This window comes from Megascapheus bottae, chromosome 7 (assembly GCF_031878675.1).
Source record: "Megascapheus bottae isolate mThoBot1 chromosome 7, mThoBot2.hap1, whole genome shotgun sequence".
Taxonomy (NCBI): Eukaryota; Metazoa; Chordata; class Mammalia; order Rodentia; family Geomyidae; genus Megascapheus; species Megascapheus bottae.
The window spans coordinates 58,274,893-58,297,997 of NC_143515.1; the positions used below are offsets into that span (position 1 = coordinate 58,274,893).

Here is a 23,105-nt window from a genome sequence, read left to right on the forward strand (position 1 = left end):
CTGGCTTTTACTATGTATGTGGTATGAGGAATCAAACCTGGGTCTTCGTGCATGCTAGACAAGCATGCTACTACTAGGCAAAACTCCCAGCCCTGGGTTTTTTGTTTTTTGTTTTTTTGGCTGGTTCTAGGGCTTGAACTCAGGGCCTGGTCACTGTCCCTGAGTTCCTTCTGCTCAAGGCTATCATTCTACCACTTGAGACACAGTGCTTCTTCCATATATACGGAAGTTTATGTGGTACTAAGGAATTGAACCCAGGGCTTCTTGCAAGCGCTGTATCACTAAGCCACATTCCCATCCCTCCAAATAGTTTTATAGTCACTATATTTCTGGAAGTTTTTAATTCCTAATTTTGTAATTGAAGTTTCTGTTTAGTGTACAGGCTCATATATCTTTTTCCTTGTTTAAAAAATTATTTACTGTTGGTAGTGGCTCCAGAGGTAGAGCTCTAGCCTTGAGAAAGCACAAGGACAGTACCCAGGCCCTGAGTTCAAGCCCCAGGACTGGCAAAAAAAAATATGTACTGTCATAAACAGAACTCCACTGTGTTAAAGAGGACAAACGAAAAGAAAAGCCCTTACTTAGTATAGGGTACATTTCCAGGAAAAGTGAATTAGTATCTTACATTCTTTTTTAAATCTTCAAATTTTGAAACAATTTTAGATTTACAGAAATGTGCTTAAAAATAGCACATCTCCATTGTACCTTTCACCCAGCTTCCCCTAATGTTACATAAATATGGTACAAATATCAAAACTAAAAAGATTCTAACATTGGTATAATGCTAACTAAATATAGCCTTGATGACCATTTCACCAGACTTACCACTAATGTTCCTTCCTGAGCTTGGAATCCAATCCACAATTTTCATTATAGAAGAAAGGAAGGAAGGAAAAAAAATTAAGTTCACTAACCTGTAGGAATCAGAGTTTCATCCACAGGCAAAAAAGCATCTGCTTCTATGGTGACTTCATGGTCATATATATTTGGAGAACCCTGGGAAGGAACAGGAAAGAGAATGAAAAGATTTACTGTTTAGTTTCATTTTACATGTTTGCTGTACTGTATAACATTTCTTGATAAAACGTTTTCAGACACTGACAAAAACTTTAGAAATCCTAGCTAATGGATGGCGATAATTAGGGCAGAATCACTTAAGTGGAGGTAGACAGGGTCATTTCCAAATTTAGTCACTGATGAACTTATAGATTTTTAAGTGGTTGTTTTTTGTTTGTTTTTGTTTTTGTACCTGTGCTGGAGCTCAGGGCCTCTATCTTATTTTGCTTTTTTACTCAAGATTGGATCTCTACCACTTGGGCCATATCCCCACTTCCAACTTTTTGCTTGGTAATTGGAGATGAGAGTTTCATGGATTTTTCTGTCAGGACTGGCTTTGAATGGTGACCCTGAGATCTCAGTCTCCTGAGTAGGTAGGATTACAGGCAGGTCACTGATGAATTTGGAAGAAGTTTTCAAAGTGTGACTCCAGTGTGCATTTTCTTTCCTAAGTGAAACACAAAAATGAAAATCAGAGTGCCCACAGTATTGGAGAGCCTTTAAGACCTTGGCTTCTTAGTGGAGGGGTTCTACTACAGGAGCCAGGGTCACTGACTGTACAACCCACAGGTCGTAGGCAGTCAAGGCATGGCCTCCATTCTCATTAGCTCTCTAGTGGGTCACCTACAACCTGCTCCCTACTACATGTTACAAGTCTGAGAGTCAGAGTTGAGGTCCCTGTGTCTGAGAGATGGCTCTTTTGGGGAGTCAAAGGCTAGTCTAGGTAGCCCAGGAAAGAGGTCAGAAGGCCTGAGGTCTACCTAAGTTTAACTATCACTGAGTAGCTTCAGGGAAGTCATGTAGCTTCTTAGAATCTCATTTCTTTGGGTAAAAAATAGAGTAATGCTGTGTGTCAATGGCTTCTTCATGTAATCCTAGCTACTTGGGAGGCTGAAATCTGAGGATCACAGTTGGAAGCTAGCCCAGGCAAGAAAATCTGTAAGATTCTGATCTCCAGGGCTGGGAGTTTGGTCTAGTGGTAGAGTGCTTGCCTATCATGCATGAAGACCTGGGTTCGATTCCTCGGTACCACCTACATAGAAAAAAGCCAGAAATGGTGCTGTGGCTCAAGTGGTAGAGCTCTAGCCTTAAGAAAGTCCAAGGACAGTGCTCAGGCTCTGAGCTCAAGCCCAGGACTGGCAAAAAAAAAAAAAAAAGATTCTGATCTCCAACAAATAGGCAAAAAGCAGGAAGTGGAGCTGTGACTCAAATGATAGAGTGCTAGCCTTGAGTGAAAAAGATAAGGAACAGTGAGTGCCTAGGTCCTGAGTTTAAGCCACAGTACCAGCACAAGAGATCAAAACAAAACAAATTGGGATAATGTTGCCCTCACTCCTTCCATGTCTTTAAGAAAAAGAGCTTAGTAAGGGCATATTATACTCTTTAGCAAGCTGGAAAGTACTTTATATGGACACATAGTATACATACATACATACATACATACATACATACATACATACATACATACATCATATATATACACATACATATTTCTCGTACAAAGAATCACTTTCATTTTCCATATTTAAAGTTTTCATAGCAGAGGGTCGGGAAAGGGAACTCAGTGAGGGCTTTTGCTTAGTGAACACTCCAAAATTATTCTCAATTGGAGTTCTCAACTGGTTATAATTTTGCCCACAAGGAAAATTTGGCAATATGAAATTAATGACCATGAAGATGGTGACGCTACAGGAAGGTAGTGGGAAGAGATGAGGGATGCTACTGAGCACCATGATTACCTCAAGCGCTAGAAGTGGGGTAGTATGCTAGCTCTGAGCATAGAAGCTCAAGGACAATGTCCAGGCCTTGAGTTCAAGGCTCAGGACTGGCACAACCATCTAGGAGACCACTGAGGGCTTCTCTGCATCAGCTAAGCTATGAAATTCATACATGGGAATTTAAAATTTTTGGTTTCTAAATTTCTTTTTTTATGTATTATGTTTTGACATGTATGTAATAAAATCCTTGAATGTTAGGCTTACTGGACCTACTTTAGAACCAGAACAGGGTTCTGATTTCTATGGCTGTAGATCAGCTTTGCTTACCATAGAACTTCTCATAAAATAGAATCATACACCTTGGCTACCTTCCTTGTGAAAGTGCATTTTTGTAAACATGTACATATTAATAAATCACTCTGAATATTTGATGTAATAATTTAAACGTTTTGGTCTCCTAAAAAAAAAAAAAACACTAGAATCTTGTGGCAGATATTCTTTTTTTTTTTGCCAGTCCTGGGCTTGAGCTCAGGGCCTGAGCACTGTCCTTGGACTTTCTCAAGGCTAGAACTCTACCACTTGAGCCTCAGCACCACTTCTGTATGTGGTACCGAGGAACTGAACCTGGGTCTTCATGCATGCTAGGCAAGCACTTTAGCCACTAGGCCAAACTCCCAGCCCCTCGTGGCAGATATTCTTGTGTGCTCTTCCATACAACACAATAACATAATGCTTTTTTTTTTTTTTTTTTGCCAGTCCTGGAGCTTGAACTCAGGGCCTGGGCACTGTCCTTGGGTTTTCTCAAGTGCTTTACCACTTGAGCCACAGCACCACTTCCAGCTTTTTCTGTGTATGTGGCACCAAGGAATTGAACCCAGAGCTTTGTGCATGCTAGACAAGCACTCTACCACTAGGCCACACTCCCAGTCCCATAATGCTCTTGAGATCATTCCTGCTATTCAGTTAGTAAGATGGTCCTTTTTACTGATGGATAGTATTTCACTATATGAATACACCACAATTTGTTTATCCCTTATCCTGTGGATAGATTTACGGCGTTTCTTTTCCCCTAGTGTTTTACTATTATGAAAAAAAATCTGCTTAGGAATTTCTCTTTTCTGTTTTTTTCTTCGTTTTCCTCTTCTACTTGAAGCATTAAGGCAGGAAGAAAATGACTCAGCATAGAAACCACACACCAAATAAGTTGAAGAGAAAAGGAATATCCATCAGGTTACCGTGGTGAGAATGGACATTGGGTCACAAGCACTGACCTTCTTTGTCTCAAGTGCAGCATACTTAACATTTGCTGCCTCTTCTGGCCTGGAAAATACAATGGGCAACTCTGGTGGAATATTACTGTTGGGTTCATTTCCTTTCAGGGCGGATAAACACTTGATATGAAACACTGATTCTTAAATAGTTCTTGAGCTCCATCCTGAGCTCAGTGTGTTGGTTGGCTTAGTTCAGTCGCTATGGAGAATCATTTACAGAGCCCATTCGACTTGTACAGGGCTTTAATGTCTTTTTTTTTTTTTTTTTGCCAGTCCTGGTGCTTGAACTCAGGGCCTGAGCACTGTCCTTGAGCTTTCCTCAAGGCTAGTGCTCTACCACTTGAGCCACAGATCGACTTCTGGCTTTTTCTGTGTATGTGGTACCAAAGAATCGAATCCAGTGCATGCTAGGCAAGCACTCTAACACTAGGCCACCCTCCTGGCCCTTTAAAGTCTTTTGTACATTGCCACAACTGCTTCTACCTCTAACAAGAAGTAACAGTCTATAGGTTATTACCCACAAGTCATTGTAACTTCTTTGCTATCACCCTCCTTTCCCTGTCCCCAAAAGACAAGTATTACTTATTCTAAACCAATCATGGTGTCTAATCCCCTTGCTGGTAATTAGGCTAGAAAGAGCATGCATAGGTCACACTTTTGACTAATAAAAATGTGCAAGTTCGTGTATAAGAGGAGGAAGGGCTTCTAGGAAACTTTTTACATATTTTTAGAAAGGCAATATCAGTGGTATGGAAAAAGGAATAGGTCCTTTTTTAAAATCTCTAGAAGTGACTCTAAGAAGAGGTGATCTCTCTCTCTCCCTCCCTCTCTCTCTCTCTCTCTCTCTCTCTCTCTCTCTCTCTCTCTCTCTCTCTCTCTCTCTCTCTCTCTCTCCTTCTTTCTTGTGCTGAGGTCTTGAATCAGGCCTTGGTACTGATCCTGAGATTCTTTTGCTCAGTGCTTCTGCATTTTTTTTCCAGTTCTAGGGCTTGAACTCAGGGCTTTGGACACTTTTTTGCTCAAGGCTAGTGCTCTGCCACTTGAGCCACAACACTACTTCCAACTTTTTCTGTGCATGTGGTACTGAGGAATTGAATCCAGGGCTTTGTGCATGCTAAGTTAGCATTCTACTACTAGGCTATGCTCCAGGCACTTTTTGGTAGTTTTAGTGGACCTAAAGAGTCTCATAGAATTTTCTGCCTAGGTTGGCACTGTCCCTTAAATTTTTTTCACTCAAGACTAGCAATTTACCACAGGAGGTACAGTTCTACTTCCAGATTTTTAGTGATTAACTGGAGGTAAGAATCTCACAGACTTTTCTGGCTTATTTCAATGTCTTTATTAATAATTCTGTAAATGCTTCCAACAGTGGTTGATAAGTCATAGATATTATTGTGAAATTGAAAACATACCTACCAATCTAAAAAAAAAAAATCTCAGTTCTTTTTTTTTTTGGCCAGTCCCAGGCTTGAGCTCAGGACCTGAGCACTGTCCCTAGGCTAGAGCTCTACCATTTGATCCACAGCACCACTTTCAGCCTTTTCTATGTATGTGGTACTGAGGAATTAAACTCAGGTGTTTGTGCATGCTAGGCCAAACTCCTGACCCCCTATTTTTTTTTAAATTATTTTTTTTCTGCCAATACTGGGTCTTGAACTTAAGGCCTCATGTGCTTGCTGATTAGCTTTCTCATTCAGTGGCCTTGCTCCACGATTTGAGTCACATCTCTACATCTTGTATTTTGCTGGTTAATTGGAGATCAGAGTCTAATGGACTTTTTTGCCCAGCTTGGATTTAAATCATGATCCTTAGCTCTCAGCCTTTTGAGTAACTAGGATTACAGGCATGGGCCACCTGTACCCAGCTCCAGTTCTTCTAGATTCAAGTCCAGTGCTCTTTCTACTGTCATCTACTGTACTGGGCAGTGCTGTCTACTAGAATCCCTGGGAAGAGTTGGCAGGTTGCCCAATGGGACCCCATGCACATTGATACCATCATCATCATCATCATCACAAAGGTGAGGTACAAAGGGGTTATAGTTACATAAGTCAGGTAAAGTCACCCCGTCCGTCCCTCGCTGTTTCTCAGTTTTTTTTCTCCCTCCTATCCCCACCCACAAATAGTCTAGTAAGTACCACGGCTACATTGTTCACCCTTTGTTCCTCCATTTCTGTGCCCCCTTACTCTCCCAAAGACATATCAAAGAACAAGACAAAAAAGAAACAAAAATAGCAACAAAGAAAAAAACCTTTTGTTCCTATTTCTTGAAATTCATTTCAGTAAACATTATTTTATATGATCAGATGCTCATGGGTATTGCACCTTTTGATAGCATTATTTAAAGGTGTTGGGCAAGCACATTTTCAAAGTAAGGGGGGAAGACACTGAAATGGCAGTAAGTTAGAGGGAGAGTATGAGTACAAGAAGAGAAGCAGGGGTAGGCATACTTTGTAATCAGAGGAAAGAGAGTTCTTGAAGTAATTACTTATCTGACGCAGATAGGAAAGTCACTTTTCCTGGCAGCACCATGTACTCATTCCACCCTCCTATATGGCTTCTATTTCTTGAATATCTACTCTGAGCCAAATCCTCTAGCGAGCCATTTTCATGACCTTGGGGATGAGCCCATCACCATACTGGATCTCTCTCTCTAGCCTCACCTATCCATCCACAAAACCAGTCAGGAGAAACAGGCTTACTTACCTGGCCTGCCAGGTTGAAATAAGAATGGTTGGTCAGATTGACTGGTGTGGGGTGACTAGTTTGTGCTCTGTAGTTGATCACAAGCTCCCCGCCATCCAGGGTATACGTCACCCAGACTTTTAACTCGCCAGGGTAGCCTTCCTCACCATCTGGACTGATGCGGGAGAACTGGACCCCATTTGACTGCACCTGAGGTGTCCATAGGACCTAAAAGAAAAGTGTTTCCAAAGAGGGTTAGTCCCTCCAATGCCAAACCAAACGCCACATTTCAATGTTTGAAGACAACTGATTCCAAAAAGGGAAATTCTTGCAGAATGGTTACAGAATAATAGCCTGGAGTTTTGTTGTGGTTACTTTCATTCTTTCCCCTACTTTTATCGGGGTGGGGACTGCTCCTGGGGCTTGAACTCAGAGCCTGCATGCTGTAGCCTTGATCCTCTTTGTGTTCAAGGCTAGTGTCCTACCACTTGAGCTATGAGCGTTTTTCTGACTAGTTTATTGCAGATAAGAGTCTCACAGACTTTTCCTGCTTGGACTGGCTTCGAACTACAATCCTCAGATATCAGCCTCCTAAGCAGACAGGATTCCAGGTGTGAGGCATCGGAGCCCAGCTTCATTCCTTACACTCTTGTCCCCTAAGTATGTATGCATGTATACACAGTATATTCATTTAGTCCCTCTCATTTTATTTTATTTATTTATTTTATTTTATTTTTTTGCCAGTCCTGGGCTTGAGCTCAGGGCCTGAGCACTGTCCTTGGTCTTTCCTCAAGGCTAGAGCTCTACCACTTGAGCCTCACCACCACTTCCGGCTTTTTTCTATGTATGTGGTACTGAGGAATCGAACCCTAGTCTATGTACATGCTAGGCAAGCACCCTACCACTAGGCCAAATTCCCAGCCCCTCCTTTTATTTTTTGTGCCAGCCTTGGAGCTTGAACTCAAGGCCTGGTTTCTGTCTCTGAGCTCCTTTCACTCAAGGCTAGTAGTACTCTACCTACCACCTGAGCAATACCCCTCCACTTTTGGCTTTTTTTTTTTTGCCTGTTGATTTGAGATACAAAGTCTCCTGGTCTTTCCTGCCTGGGCTGACTTTGACCTGTGGTCCTCATATCTTATCCTCCTGAGTTTCTAGGATTACAGGTGGGAACCACCAGTGCCTGGCAGTTTATTTTGGTGCTAGGGATCAAACCCAGGACCCGTATACTAAGCAAGGGCTCCATCACTGAGCTATTCCCCCCAAGTCCTATACAAATATTTACCAAAAACACTCCAAGACTCTCTCTGCATAATAATCCCGAGTCAACAGTGGCTTCTCTCAGCTTTGTTCTGGAGGCCCTAAAACTATACTTACAGAGATGTGAAAATCAACATTTGTCAAGTGAGACATCTTAGAGCAGATTTAAAGTAGGTTCAATGTCCTCACATGGTCTTTGATATGAATCACCTTCTAAGTAAAGTTTTTTGAAGCAAATGAAATGACCATCTTTATAGGTCAGAACAGTTGAACATGACAATAAGAGTTCCAACTGACATTACCATCCTATTTTGGGTTCTGTGCCATTAGCTTACTATTTCTACCTCCCCCATCCCAGAGGAATGGAATAGAAACTTTTCATACTTCATTTTTGCTTAAATTCATCCATGAAATTTGTGACAGAGCTAGGATTCAAACTGTCTATTCTACATCTTAGTTTCAGTGAAAGTTTTGTTCAGATTGCTATATTCTTTCCTCTCCTCCATCCCTCCTTCCCTCTCTCTCTCCCTTCCTTCCTGCCTTCTCTGTTAGGGATGAACTTAGGTCCTTGAGATGACAGTAAAGTGCTCTACTAAGTCAATACCTCAGAGATCCATTGTTAATAGTAGAGTTGAAGCCAAACTGTCATTCTAAATAGAGAAACCTCTAGGTTAGAGGAATGGCCCCTGAGCCCCCCTAGCAGCCTGCTTTGGTGGATGCTGCATTGACTGGGAAGGGGAGCCCAGCAGGATGGAGGTTCCTGCCTTCCTTCACAGTGAAAACAGCTGGCACTTGAAACAAATTCACTGAGCTTAGTAAAAAATTAATTTTATACCCTAATTATCTCTTAGAAATGTTGAACTTTACAAATACTTAACACTGGATGTCTTTTTTTTTTTTTTTTTTTTTTTTTGCCAGTCCTGGGCTTGAGCTCAGGGCCTGAGCACTGTCCTTGGACTTTCTCAAGGCTAGAGCTCTACCACTTGAGCCTCAGCACCACTTATGTATGTGGTACTGGGGAATCGAACCTTGGTCTTCGTGCATGCTACTCAAGCACTCTACCACTAGGCCAAATTCCTGGCCCCTGGATGTCTTTTACATATGAAAAAAACTTTTTTTTGGTCGTGGGACTTGAACTCAGGTCCTAAGCACTGTCCTTGGGCTTTTCCCCCAAAGCTAGCACTCTGTTACTTGAGCCACAGCACTACTTTTGGCTTTTTTTTTTTTTTTTAATTTATGTGGTACCAAGGAATGGAACCTGGTCTTTGTGCATGCTAGGCAAGCACTCTACCACTAAACCAAACTCCCAGCCTCAACATGTGAAATTTTTAACAAATGAAAAGAAAAAAAATTTTAGGAATTTAGGAAATAAAATGTCTTATGAAGTATTTTCTCTGATAATATAGTTTCCAATTCTCTGGAAATTTCACATATCTAGCTTTTCTTGTAAAATTTCTAGCCCTGGGGCCGGGAGTTTGGCCTAGTGGTTAAAGTGCTTGCCTAGCATGCATGAAGACCTGGGTTCGATTCCTCGGTACCACATATATAGAAAAAAGCCGGAAGTGGTGCTGAGGCTCAAGTGGTAGAGCTCTAGCCTTGAGAAAGTCCAAGGACAGTGCTCAGGCCCTGAGCTCAAGCCCAGGACTGGCACAAAAAAAAAAAAAAATTCTAGCCCTGTCAGATTACTGGATTTCATCTTTAAGAACAATGTCTTGGGGCCGGGTGTGTAGCCTAGTGGTAGAGTGCCTGCCTAGCATGCATGAAGTCCTGGGTTCCATTCCTTGGTACTACATATGCAGAAAATGCCAGAAGAGGTGCTGTGGTTCAAGTGGTACAGCGTTAGCCTTGAGAAAGCCCAAGGACAGTGCGCAGACCCTGAGTTCAAGCCCTAGGTCTGGCAAACAACAACAAGCTGGGCTCAGTAGCTCATGCCTATAATCCTAGCTACTCAGGAGGCTGAGATCTGAGGACTGCAGTTCAAAGCCAGCTTGGAACTAAAGTCCGTGAGACTCTTACCTCCAATGAACTACTAGAAAACCATAAGTGGCACTGTGGCTCAAGGGGTAGGGTAGTAGCCTTGAGCTGAAGAGCTCAGGGACAACTCCCAGGCCCAGAGTTCAAGCCCCACGGCCAAGAACAACAAAAAACAGTGCATTGATATGAATATGCCTCCAACAAAATTATTCATTGTTTGTGGAGATCAAATAAGACATAAAACTAAGTTTATCTGATGTTGTTATTATATCAAAACTTACTTACTTAAGCTAGGAGCCCGGGGCTAAGGCCTATAATCTTAGCTACTCAGGAAGGTGATACCTGGAGGATAGCAGTTTGAAATCCACTCAGAAAAGTCTGCAGGACTCCATCCAATTAACTAGAAAAAGTCTGGCTGGAGGCATGATGCAAGTGATAGAACACCAGCCAAGTATAAGCACAAGGTCCTGACTTCAAACTCTAACACTGGCACAAAACAAAACAATACATATATACACACACAGAGCTCTCTCTAGATATATGTATATGTATGATATATGTATCTTATTACTCAAAAATATACAGATATATCAAAAATATCTATATATCTATATCTTATTATTCAAAAAATTTTAGTGGTTCTATAAGAATAAAATATTTTCCATTCAAATATTTTCTAATCTCTAGTCTGTTTCTTTTTTTTTTGGCCAGTTGTGGGGGCTTGGACTCAGGGCCTGAGCACTGTCCTTGGACTTTTCTCAAGGCTAGAGTTCTATCATTTGAGCCACAGCACCACGTCCAGCTTTTTTTTATGTATGTGGTATCAAAGAATCAAACCTGGGTCTTCCTGCAAGCACTCTACCACTAGGTCAAACTCCCAGCCTCTAGTCTGTTTCATTGCCATTCTCTCTAATATCTATAGATTGACTAAAATGTTATCTATTCTCTCAGGAAGTTCTCCAAGGATTCATTTCCTCGTACCCCAATGACATATGGTTCACATCTACGTTTTTGCAGCTCACTTATCATAGTTAGCAGTGTATGGGCCCATCTCCCTCACTCCACTGTGGGCCTCGGGAATTTCCAGTATTTGATGTTCCCTGGTTTATTGAAGGGGAGGATATTGGTATAGATTATGTCCCCCCAAAGTTCATGTATTAGACAATACATTCATAGTAATGATATTTGAAGGTGGGACTTTTGGCAAGTCATAAAATCACGAGAGCGAGAACTCTGTGGGGTGGTGTTCCTGATTTTGTAAGAGAAGACCTGAGACGCTTTGCTTGTCTGCTGTATTACAAGCAACACAGGCCCTCACTAGAAAGCAACATCATGTACATGGGCTTCTGGGCTTCTATCACTGTGAGCCAAATTAACTTATGCAGCAGTTCTAAGTTACCCCACCTGTATAGTCAATTGTAATAAAGAATAAACAGATATGTATGCTTATCATTTTGCTGTGTTCACAAAGAAGACCCATGGGAAAGCAGATCACAGAAAACTCCACAGTGAGAGTTGGCCCCACCCAGAGCAGGGCCCAATTCACTCCGGTTGAGGTTTACCCAAGGCCTGTTCTAGAGCAACCGGCAGGGCAAACCCTTCCTCTGCCTTTTTGTTCTCCTTGGTATCAGGAGTCCTTCACTGAGGAAAGGGAACCAACAGGATAGTCTGGTTCCAGGCCACAAACAGGAAGCTTGTGGGAGAGTAGAAAACAGAACAACCATCTTCCTTCAGGGGGAGAAGTGGCCACAGACTGAAAAGAAGAAACCCACATGTTTCTGCTTTTGATAGATTTAATCTAGCAAATAACTGAGTGATAAAATGGAAAGGAAAGTTATCGTTGACGTTTTCTTCCTTACAGCCTGAAATGAAAATAGTTAGAGAGCTGTACTGTTGGGGTGACACAGACTCCGGAGGGACCTGGAGACAGGAGGACAGGCATTCTGACCTAAGTCAGAAGAGAAATTTAATCCATTTGTTTTCTTGGCCTGATGTTGTACAGAAAGTAGAAGTAATAGGAGCTTGTATTGAGGAAGGGGGAACTGGGCAGAACCTGAGACACAAAGCATAACAGTGGAGGGAAAGGCCTGGGTGTGGTGCCATACTGTGCAGGAAGAGGTTTGTAACGGGTTATGGGAGGAGTGTTGGGTCAGGCGCCCGTGGCAGCTTTGGAGCTCAACAGCAATTACAGTCAAGGTGGGTTTAGCCAAGCTGACCTGGCTGTCCCACTTCAGAAATGTGTGGCCTTTGAAGAACCCTAGATTGCTCATTTGTGGCTAATACAGGCCTCTAGTAAGGATGAGAGAGGACAGATTGGTAGGAATGATTCTAAATCCACATTTTTTTTTTTTTTGCTGGTCCTGGGGCTTGAACTCAGGTCCTGAGCACTGTCCTTGGGCTTTCTCAAGGCCAGTAGTCTGCCACTTGAGCTATAGCACCACTTCTGGCTTTTTCTATGTATGTGGTACCAAGGAATTGAACCTGGGTCTTCGTTTATGCTAGGCCAAACTCCCGGCTCCCTAAATCCATATTTCTTGAACTCTGATCCCAACCCTGTGAGAAGTTCATTCCCTGTCTCTTCTAAATCAGAGTTGATCATCCTTTCACTCGAGGCTCCTCTGCCTATGGTTGTAGATGATTTAGAAAACCACGGGACAGTGGCATAGAATATAATTCCAGCTACTAAGGAGGCTGAGATGTGAGAATTCCAGGTTGAAGCCCACCTGGGCAATAAACTCTGAGATTTTTTTTTTTTTGCCAGTCTTGGGGCTTGAACTTGGCCTGGACACTGTCATTGAACTTCATTTTCTCAAGGCTAGCACTCTACCACTTGAGCCACAATGCCATTTTTGGCTCTTTCTGTTTTTGTGGTATTGAAGAATTGAACCAAGGGCTTCATACACTCTACCACAGCCCCTGTGAGATTCTTATTTTCTGAATAAACAAAAAGCCAGAAGTGGAGCTATGGCTGAAGTGGTAGAGTGCCAGCTTTGAGTGAAAAAGTTAAGACAGACCTTCTTGGTCCTGAGTTCAAGACACAGTACCAGCACAAAATCTACAACAAACACAAACCATGGGAATAGATGTAGCCCACCAGAGGCTTCCTCCTTGAAGGCGGACAAAGCCTCTTTCCTGGATCACTCTACCAGGGGTGGGGTCTACAGCCTAGGATTGTGCCTCGTAGACATGCTTGAACATACTCTGGCAAGTCTATGGACTCTGCCACATGCCTCCACTCACCTTGTCAAACCCTCTGAGTCCTCCGTGCAGACTATTAGGTTCTCTGTTAATGGCCAGGTGATATTCCTTTCCATCCAAGGTGAATGTTCCCTTAGCAATTCGGTTGGCCACTCTCCCAACCACTGCTCCAAAGTAGGGCTGCTTCTGGAGGTATCCTGCAAAGGGTAGGGGATGCCAGTGCTGAGAACTGTCAAACTAGTGGCTGCCATTGCCTTTTTCTGAAGGAAGCTGTGAGAACCTGTAAGTTGTGTATAGCAGAGTCCTTATGGTACCACAGAAAAGCAGTCCTTGTCCTCAGGACTTTTCCCTTTTCCAGAAGTAATTCATGTTCACTATGAAAAATTAAAAACCACAAAGAAATTAAATCCTATTTAATTTTATTGCTTACAGGAACCACTGTTAATTTTGATTTATTCCCCCCCACACTTTTTTTTGAGGGGGGGTCAGTTCTGGGGCTTGAACTCTGGGCCTGGGCACTGTCCCTGAGATCTTCAGCTCAAGGCTATTGCCTTACCCCTTGAGTCACACCCCCACTTACTGTTCTCTACTGGTTAATTGGAGATAAGAGTCTTACAAACTTCAGTGCTTGGGCTGGCTTTGAACCACAATCCTCAGATCTTGGCTAGGATTACAGGTGTGAGCCACCTTACCCGGCTTCCTTTTTTTTTGGTCCTGGGACTTGAACTCAGGGCCTAATAGAACTCTGTTCCTGAGATTTTCTGCTTAATGCTAGCACTCTACCATTTGAGTCATGGTATCACTTCTGTTTTTCTGGTTGTTAATGGAGGTAAAAGTTTCATGGACTTTCTTGCCTGGGCTGGCTTCAAACTGCAATTCTTAGGCCTCAGTTTCATCAGTGCCTAGGATTACAAGTGAGAGCTGATGGTGCTTAGCTCCTTCCTTCTTTGAGTGCATGTGTGCATGTGCTTCTTAAAAATGCTGCTTTGTGGGGGCCAGGAGTTTGGCCTCGTGGTAGAGTCTTGCTAGCATGCACGATGACCCGGGTTCGATTCCTTGGTACCACATACATAAAAACAACAACAACAAAAAGCTGGAAGTGGTGCTGTGGCTCAAGTGGTAGAGCTCTAGCCTTGAGAATAATCCAAGGACAGAGCTTAGGCTCAGAGTTCAAGCCCCACAACCAGCAAAAGAGAAAAAAAAAAAAAGAAAAAATGCTGCTTTGTAATCTGATTTTTTCACGCTGTTTTAGGTATTCACCATCTATCCATCTACCTTGGAAGATAATATAATTCAAATACTATAATTTAAGCATTTGCATGGCTATAGGGGCTCTCATGGACACTGAATCAATTAAGCCAGTTACAAGCACAGGTTCTCATTACTTACCTGGTTGGGCATGAGTTAAGTATTAAGAATTCACTTCTAGTTCACTGACTGCTTCATTCCTTGCCAATTCTTGATTTCTTAGAGACATGTTTTGAAGACTACTACTATAGCTAACGATTACAGGGCACTTCCTAAGGCCCAGTAAGTTTCTAAGGGCTCTGCATTTAATTAATATAACTTGAGAGCATTTCTCCAAGGTAGATACTATTATCATCACCCCACTATACAGATGTAAAAACTGCGGACAGAAAAGTTAAGTAACTGGCTCCAAAACACTAGTTGGTGGTACAACCAAAACATTCATGTAGACCTGATCACACACCCACGTCTGCTTGTTTTCTTCAGGTAAGGCCACACTATAAAGGTCAGACTCATCTGGAACATGCAGTCCTCCTGCTGTAGCCTCCTGAGTGCTGAGCTTACAGGCATGTGCCACCATGCCTAGCTCTGAGTCTGTGTCCTTAAGCATCACATTAGGAACCAGTCATCCCTCAGGATCCCTGAGGACTTCAATCATGACATCCAAATCTCCAGAAGTTCAAGTCCCTCATAGAAAATGGTGTAATATTTGCATATAAGCCACCTCTACCCTTCCACATACTTGAATTATTCGCTAGATTGTACATAATATCTGCTACAATGTAAATACTACATAATATACTGTATGATTTAGGAATGACAAGAAAAAAATCTAAACACAGGTAGTAAATTTCCTTTCAAATATTTTCGATCTGTGGTTGGTTGAATCCACATTCACTTATGGCCAGCTGTGTTTGGTAAGCACAAGGCATTCTAGTTGACTAACCTTTCCACCATCTCTAGGCACAGGCTGGCTAATCTCTGCCAGCTTCCTCCTTTCTCCCCACCTCCTCTCTTTGTGAAGTTGTGGCTTTAAAACCCCTTATACTAGTTAACCAAAAAGAGTCTCATGGGATTAAGTGACTGTTTTTCATTTATTTATATATTTTTGCCAGTCCTGGGCTTGAGCTCAGGGTCTGAGCACTGTCCTTGGACTTTCTCAAGGCTAGAGCTCTACCACTTGAGTCTCAGCACCTCTTTGGCTTTTTTCTATGTATGTGGTTCCAAGGAATTGAACTCAGGTCTTCGTGCATGTTAGGCAAGCACTCTACCACTAGGCCAAACTCCCAGCTCCAAGTGGCTGTTTTTCAGAGAGAAAAAAGGGGTGCTATCTTTCCTGCCCACCATAAAGACTTATGACTGACTGATAGTCTATAACAAAAACCAGGTTAAAAAGCACCATGCATAGCAAACTTATTTGGTCATAGCTTTATGTGACACTGGAACCCATCCATTTATGCTTAGGTCAGAATGCAAGATAGATATGTGTGGTGATCCTCCTATTTTTTTAGTTCCTGTTTTAGCTGATAGGTAGGCACATGACACTATGACTACCTTTTTTGATTGTGATGGGGGTCATCTGAACATATTTGCTTAGACTGACTTGGAACCTCTATTCTTACAACATCAGTCTACTATGAAGCTGGATTAACAAGTGTCTGCTAATGTACCCAGTTATTGACTGGGATGGAGCCTCTTGCATTCTATCTGTGTCTAGCCTTAAGTTGAAATCCTCTTAATTTCCATCTCCCAAAGTACCTTGGATTGCAAGCAGTACCTGGATCATGTAATTTATATATACTTGTAATTCCTGCTGGCTCTTCTAGATGAATTACATCATTTTATCCAAAGTTAACAAAGTAAAAATTTTAAAAAATCTAGTAGAGGGAGGGAAGATATTTGGAGACAAAGGGAATAAAATAGATTAATTGCTCTCTGTAGTCAGAGACATGGCATTTGTGGTCAGATAGGGTCAGATACATATCCTAGTCCCTAGCATATTTAATGATCACAATCTGTTTGCATTTGCCTAGCAAGTACAAGTGGCCTTATAGGGGTGATGAGGGAAGTTGGAGTGTGGGGTGGGAAGGAAAGAAGAGACAAAGCAGAGAATTAAACCAGAAATTTCAATGTTCCTACAAGGATACACTTGGACATTTACAATATTAGGCTGCAACTCTTCTTCTTAACTCAAGTTTTCTTTCTTCTTTTTTTGGTCAGGGGCCAGGTGCTGTCCCTAAGCTTTTCTGCTCAAGGCTAGCACTCGAGCACTTTGAGCCACAGCTCTACTTCTGGTTCTCTAGTGGGTAATTGGAGATAAGAGTCTCAAAGACTTTCCTGCTCAGGCTGGCTTTGAACCCTGATCCTCAGATATCAGTTTCCTACATAGCTAGGATTACAGGCATGGGTCCCCAGTGCCCCACTCTTAAGTTTTCTAAAAACATTGTTGCATGTATGTATGTATGTATGCATCTATCTATCTATCTATCTATCTATCTATCTATCTATCTATCTATCTATCTGTGGTGGTGTTAAAAGGATGTAACCCAGAACCTCACACTTGCTAGGTAAGTGTTCTACCACTGAGTTACATCCCCATCCTTAAAACATTAATTTATTCTTTCCATAATGCTTTTCATGGCAGTAAGAGCTGGTATTTGATAATAATGAGGAACAAAAAAGAGAAGCAGTCTCAATGACTGTATGGGTTGATGGTTTATACCTGTAGCTCATAAGTAAATATTTTCATCACAGGTGTTGAAAGCAGTCCAAATAAATGTAGGAGGGTCACACAGATGAAAAATACCTTTAAAGATAAAAAATGGTAGGAAAAACCCACAAGAGGCATTACTATTTTTTCCCTAGGTTGTAATTTCCTCCTTTAGAATGCTATAGAAGAAAGAATTCATTTTCCCAGGGAGAAATTGAACCATTCTGACCTCCTGTTATGGCCATTATCCAAGCAGTATATATAATCTACCTGAAAAACAAGGCTGCTCACATCCAAGCTGGCAGTTACAAAGGACAAAGAGTTATTAAACATGGGAGTTATTCCTGTTTAGCCCTTCCTCCTGATTTAAAAATATTTTGGGGATAATGTTAAAATAATTCCTTTTCTTGTCAATCTTATAATTTCAAGTTATTTACCTCATTGGTTTATACATTTTATATATACTAATATAATCAGACATTTAAAAAGACAATGAAAATGAAGTCTCCTTCCTATACCTATAGACCTTTCTTTTCTTTTTTTTTTTTTTTGGTGGGTCATTGGGAGTGTGTGTGTGTGTGTGTGTGTGTGTGTGTGTGTGTGTGTATGTGTTGGTACTGGGTCTTGAACTCAGGGCTTGGGCTTTAGCTTTTTAAACTCAAGGCTGGGTGCTCTACCTTTTCAGCCACTGTGCCACTATTGGCTTTTTTTTTTTTTTTTGCCTTCCTGTGCTTGAGCTCAGGGCCTGAGCACTGTTCTTGGATTTTATCAAGGGTAGAACTCTACCATTTGAGCCTCAGCACCACTTCTGGCTTTTTTTTCTATGTATGTGGTACTGAGGAATCAAACCTAGGCCTTCGTGCATGCTAGGCAAGCACTCTACCACTAGGCCAAACTTCCAGCCCCTATTGGCTTTTTGATGGTTACTTGGAGATAAGAATTTCATGGACTTTCCTGCCACAGCTGGCTTCAAACCATGATCCTCAGACCTTAGCCTCCATGGGCTGGGAATATGGCTTAGTTGTAGAATGCTTGCCTAGAATGCATGAAGTCCTGGGTTTAATTCCTCAGAACCACATAAACAGACAGGGCTGGAAGTGGCACTATGGCTCAAGTGGTAAGAGTGCTAGCCTTGAGCAAAAGAAGCTCTTGGACAATGCCCAGGCTCTGAGTTCAAGCCCCAAGACTAGCAAAAGGAAAAAAGAAATAAAGAAAGAAAGAAAGAAAAAAAGAAAGAAAGAAAGAAAGAAAGAAAGAAAACTTTGGCCTCTGTAAGCTAGGATTTCAGGCATAAGCCACCAGGGCCCAGGTTAATATGGGTTTTCTTTTCTTTCCTTTTTTCCTGGTCTGAGAGGTGACTTTAACTTGGTGTTTGTGGCCACTTTTGCTCATGGCTAGTGCTCTACCAACTGAGCTACGACTTCAACCTTTTCATATGGATTTTCATATGCTAGAATTACCAGAATAGTAGCAGAGAGCCATTGCATACTTTCCTAGCAGAGACAATATGTTCCTATTATGACATCTATGAACTCTTTGTTACCGATGGAGACACTATAGGTGTCTACAAAAATGCTACACAGGAGCCGGAAGTGGCTCACTCATGTAATCCTAGCTACTCAGAAGGCTGAGATCTGAGGATCTTGGTTCAAATCAAGCCTGGGCACTAAAGAAGGTGAGATTCTTATCTCCAATTAACCACTAGAAAACTGGAAGTAATACTGTGGCTCAAGGGATAGGGTGGTAGCCTTGAGCTGAAGAGCTCAGGGACAGCACCCAGGCCCAGAGTTCAAGTCCCATGACTGAAAAAACAAAGCAAAAAACCCCCGACTTACACAGGGCCTTCCAAAGGGAAGTAGGGTTTACTTGCAATAACCTTGAAGATAGCTGAACATACCAGAAAGTGTTAATATTCTGAGGACATTTTCCCCTTTCTTCTTCTCTGAAATAGATTTCTTTAAGCACAGGTATGGGTGACATTATTCAAAAAGAAAAAGAAAGGGCTGGGAGCATAGCCTGGTGCTAATGTGCTTGCCTAGCATGCACAAAGACCTAGTTTCAATTCCTCAGTACCACATATTCAGAAAAAGCCAGAAGTGGTGCTACAGCTCAAGTGACAGGGCGCTAACCTTGACCAAGAAGTGTCCAAGGATAATGCACAGGTCTTGAGTTCAAGCTCCAGGACAGGTTTAAAAAAAAAAAAAGACATAGCTTTCTTCCCCTTTACTGTAAATCAATTTTCTGTTATGATCCATGAATAAAAATGTCTATCCTGACTCAATACCAAAAAGAATACATGAAATCTTTTATTTGATCTGGCATTTTTGTAAAGCTGTTGGGCCAGAAATTTGGCCTAGTGGTAGAATGCTTGCCTAACATGCAGAAGACCTGGGTTCAATTGCTCAGTACCACATACATAGAAAAAGCCGAAAGTGGTGCTGTGGCTCACGAGATAGAGCTCTATCCTTAAGAAAATCCAAGGACAGTGCTCAGGCTCTGAGTTCAAGCCCCACTACTGACAAAAAATGGTGAACAGTGAGAGTGGTATGTACATGTCTTTGTAGAGGAGATGGTAATGAGGTAGAGAAAGAAAGCAGATGATAAAGGCAGGTGCCCACATTTTATCATCTCCAATCCTCTCACTGGCTCTGGAAGTCTAGGCCATATATATAATTCTCCTTCTAATCCACTGAGCAATTTGGCACAAATCAAATCATGTTTTTGTGGTTCAATTTAAGGCAAGAAGATAGTGATGCTTGAAGCAGCAGAGATGAATGATTAAGCCAAGTGATTCTAAAGAATTCCCTTTCTGCACTCACCTGCCGTCCTGGCCTTCTGACTGGAGGCAGGTGGCATTGTTCTCCAGGTTCTCATACCTTCAACCTACCCATCAGTCCTAAAACAGCCTCTTCATTACTTTTTTCTGCAACCGAAGCTGTGGGGGCTCCAGGGCAGACAAAGATCCCAAGACAAAGTATAGGATTCTCAGCAAGAGTCCCATAAGAAATTTTGTTAATGAGATTGAGAACAAAATTTTCCCCAAGTGAGGAGGGGGAGAGCAACTTGTAGAGTTTTTCTGTTGACCCCAAACCATGAGCGGCATTAAACATTTAAAGAACCATACAGGCAGAAAGACATGCCACGAGGAAAACCTCAAACCTCAGATAAAATGTGTCCACACTCCATCCCTGAACAGAGATTATTCTGTTTACCTTTGCCAACTATTTTACAGATCTCATTTTTCTGTTTATACTACAATGCCAAAAGATAACATGATGTACAAATTGCAATTATAATAACTTATTTGTGCAATTATTGGGCTAAAAAATTGTCTCTCTAGATAAAATGCAAGCTCCGGATAGGCGAACCTTGTCTTTTACTGCATGAGTCCACTGAATTGTCACTTTTTTTTAGTTAAAGAATTTATTAACATTGATTTTTACATCATATTTCAAATGATGTGTTTAACAAACAGGTTGAATTTTAATTTTTAAATGCATAATTCTAATTACTAAAGGACAGGATGAGATAAAGTCCATGCATGTCCAATGGAAGCTGAGATCTTAAGATTGGAGTACAAAGCCAGTCCCAGCAGAAAGGTCTGTGAGACTCATAACTAATTACCAGTACAAAGCCGGAAGCGGAGGGTGGCTTAAGTGGTAGAACACTAACTTTGAATGGAAAAAGACAAATGAGTAATGCCCTGAGTTCAAACGCCAATACAGGCCACACTCACGGAGTCCATTTGGTTAGGAGACTTCTTTCCTGAGAGGACTTCTATTTTCACCCAGGAAGTGTTTATTGAGCAACCACAAACCAGATACTGTTTTCCCACTGACCAAGGCAGCCAAGCTCCCTTCAGAGCTTACATTCAGCTTACACAGCGGGAGTATTTTGGAGCCAACCTAGGTCTCAAAGAGAATCTAAAGAAGAAAATGGAGAAGCAGACGACCCACGTCTACGGTTTTCCTTCTGGAGAGAGCACTAAGGAAAGCCACACCCCCTGTGGCCAGCAGTTCAAAGATCGCCCTGCGCTCCCAGGAATTCCGCCCTTCTCTAGGTGGACTTTTGCATTCCCCTGGGCAGAACCTGAGAGGGCAACTAGAGGTCAAGCCCGGCTGCTGTTTATTCATCCAGCTTTCCCCTCCTTCCCAGCTCTGGATCGCCACACAGCATGTTAGACAACCCCAAGCTCAGGGACTTTGCCCCCGTCCCTCGCGCTGCAGGATCGGTACGGGGATGGGGCATGGGGGGGGGGGGGGGAGGTCAGGGCCCCTGGCAGCCCCGGGCAGGGTGCAACCCACCTTCCAACTCGGCAAAGCCCAGCACCACGTCGGAGGCTTTGCCCTGCCTGTCCGGGACCTCCAGAGCCGTGATGGTGCAGCCCCAGGAGATGATGTCCACTTTGAGCAGGTCTGACTGCAGCTGGAACTTCTCCACCAGCCCGCCCCCCGACGGCAGCTCTCCAAACACCTTTCTGGTCACCGAAACCATGGTGGGTGTGCAAGGACCGAGCTGGGCAGCGCCCGTCCTTCCAATCCCAGCGGCCCAGTGAGGACAGACCGGAGTTTACGGGAGGAGGGGGCGGGGCTCACTCCGGACCCTTCCCCTTCCTGGATTTAGGGAGTGACCATTCCTGCCCCCTCTCCCCTCCCCGCCCTAACCTCCCGGAGCCTGTCTGAAGTCTTCCTTTGCCCGAGGTGTTCAGGGAAAAGTTCTCGCTGGGCTCGCGGTTCTTTTCGTGTACGAACCCTGGCCGCGGTGCATGTTGGGAATCGTAGTCTTTGAGAGGTGAAATGGCGTCTTGGGACCTGTAGTCTTTGTAAAGCCAAATGCTGAGTCAGCTGGGTCCTGCTCCCTTCTCAACTTGGAGCGCATTGGTCCTTAACGTTGGTGGCTGACCGACCAAAAAGTGTTGGGAAAATGTGGTGAACAGAATTAGAGATAGATAGATAGGTAGGTAGGTAGGTAGGTAGGTAGGTAGGTAGGTAGGTAGGTAGGTAGATAGATAGATAGATAGACAGACAGAGAGATAGGTAAGTAGATAGGTAAGTAGGTAGGTAGGTAGATAGACAGACAGACAGACAGACAGACAGACAGACAGACAGACAGACAGACAGATAGATAGATAGATAGATAGAAGATAGATAGGGAGATAGATGGGTAGATAGATCCATAGAGAGATAGACAGGTAGGTAGGTAGGTAGATATAGATAAGGAGGGAAAGGGGAGGAAATGAAAGAGAGAGAACAAGAATTAGGTAGAGACAGTGAGACAAATCTTAGGGGGAATTCCTGGTTTGATCCAGAATATAGCAAGTACAGTAGTAGTTGGCAATGTAAAGAATGAATAGAACACTGCAGGCCTCTTTGCTGACTGACTGAAAAGTGTTTGTCCCTTGGATATGATCCTTCTGAGGCTACTGTGCAGAAGCCTTCTGACTGGCAGGCTAGGCAGGGATAGGGTAGAGATAGGGCACAGGCCTTCATGTAGTCATCAAGGAGGGCCTTAGATGTTCTTTTCTTCAGGAAAAAGACCCCCACAAAGTTCCCGTAAGAAGGAATTAAAGGAACCCGTGTTTATTGCTGAGCATATAAATGCCAGGTACTGTTATTTTGTTATCTCCTTTAGGAGTAGGAAAGACTGAGGTACTTAAATAATTGCCTCAGGATTATTTGAGATTTAAAAAAATGCCTATCTCTAGTTTCACTTCCGTGTTCTACAGGAATCTACATTTTTTTTAATGTCCCTCAGACTATTTGTTCTTTGTTTTTGTTCTTTTTGTGCCTTTTTTGTAATGCTTTATTTAGCTAGTGAGTGACATCTACTTTTCTAGAGGAAATCAATCTACGTTTGGAAGAGAATGAGTAAAGTATTTTAGCTATATCTTCTCCATCTAAAATGATTCATAGTTATATATATATACTCTAAATTAATTATCCATATTAAGTAGTTGTTTAGTTATTTTCTGCATTACTTGATCTCAGCATG

The 23,105-nt window shown here is 42.4% G+C and overlaps 1 protein-coding gene across 1 annotated transcript in view; it reads right to left on the bottom strand.

Annotated features, from left to right (window-relative positions):
- Galm (galactose mutarotase) overlaps positions 1-21,827 on the bottom strand; it is a 42,463-nt gene extending 20,636 nt beyond the window's left edge. Inside the window, exons 1-4 of the mRNA XM_090337120.1 lie at positions 21,419-21,827; positions 13,199-13,353; positions 6,749-6,955; positions 915-996 (exon numbers count right to left, since the gene is read on the bottom strand). Coding sequence (XP_090193246.1) covers positions 915-996; positions 6,749-6,955; positions 13,199-13,353; positions 21,419-21,608 — 634 coding nt within the window. The 5' untranslated portion in view covers positions 21,609-21,827. The remainder of the gene's footprint in view (positions 1-914; positions 997-6,748; positions 6,956-13,198; positions 13,354-21,418) is intronic.
- Positions 21,828-23,105: the final 1,278 nt, after the last annotated feature.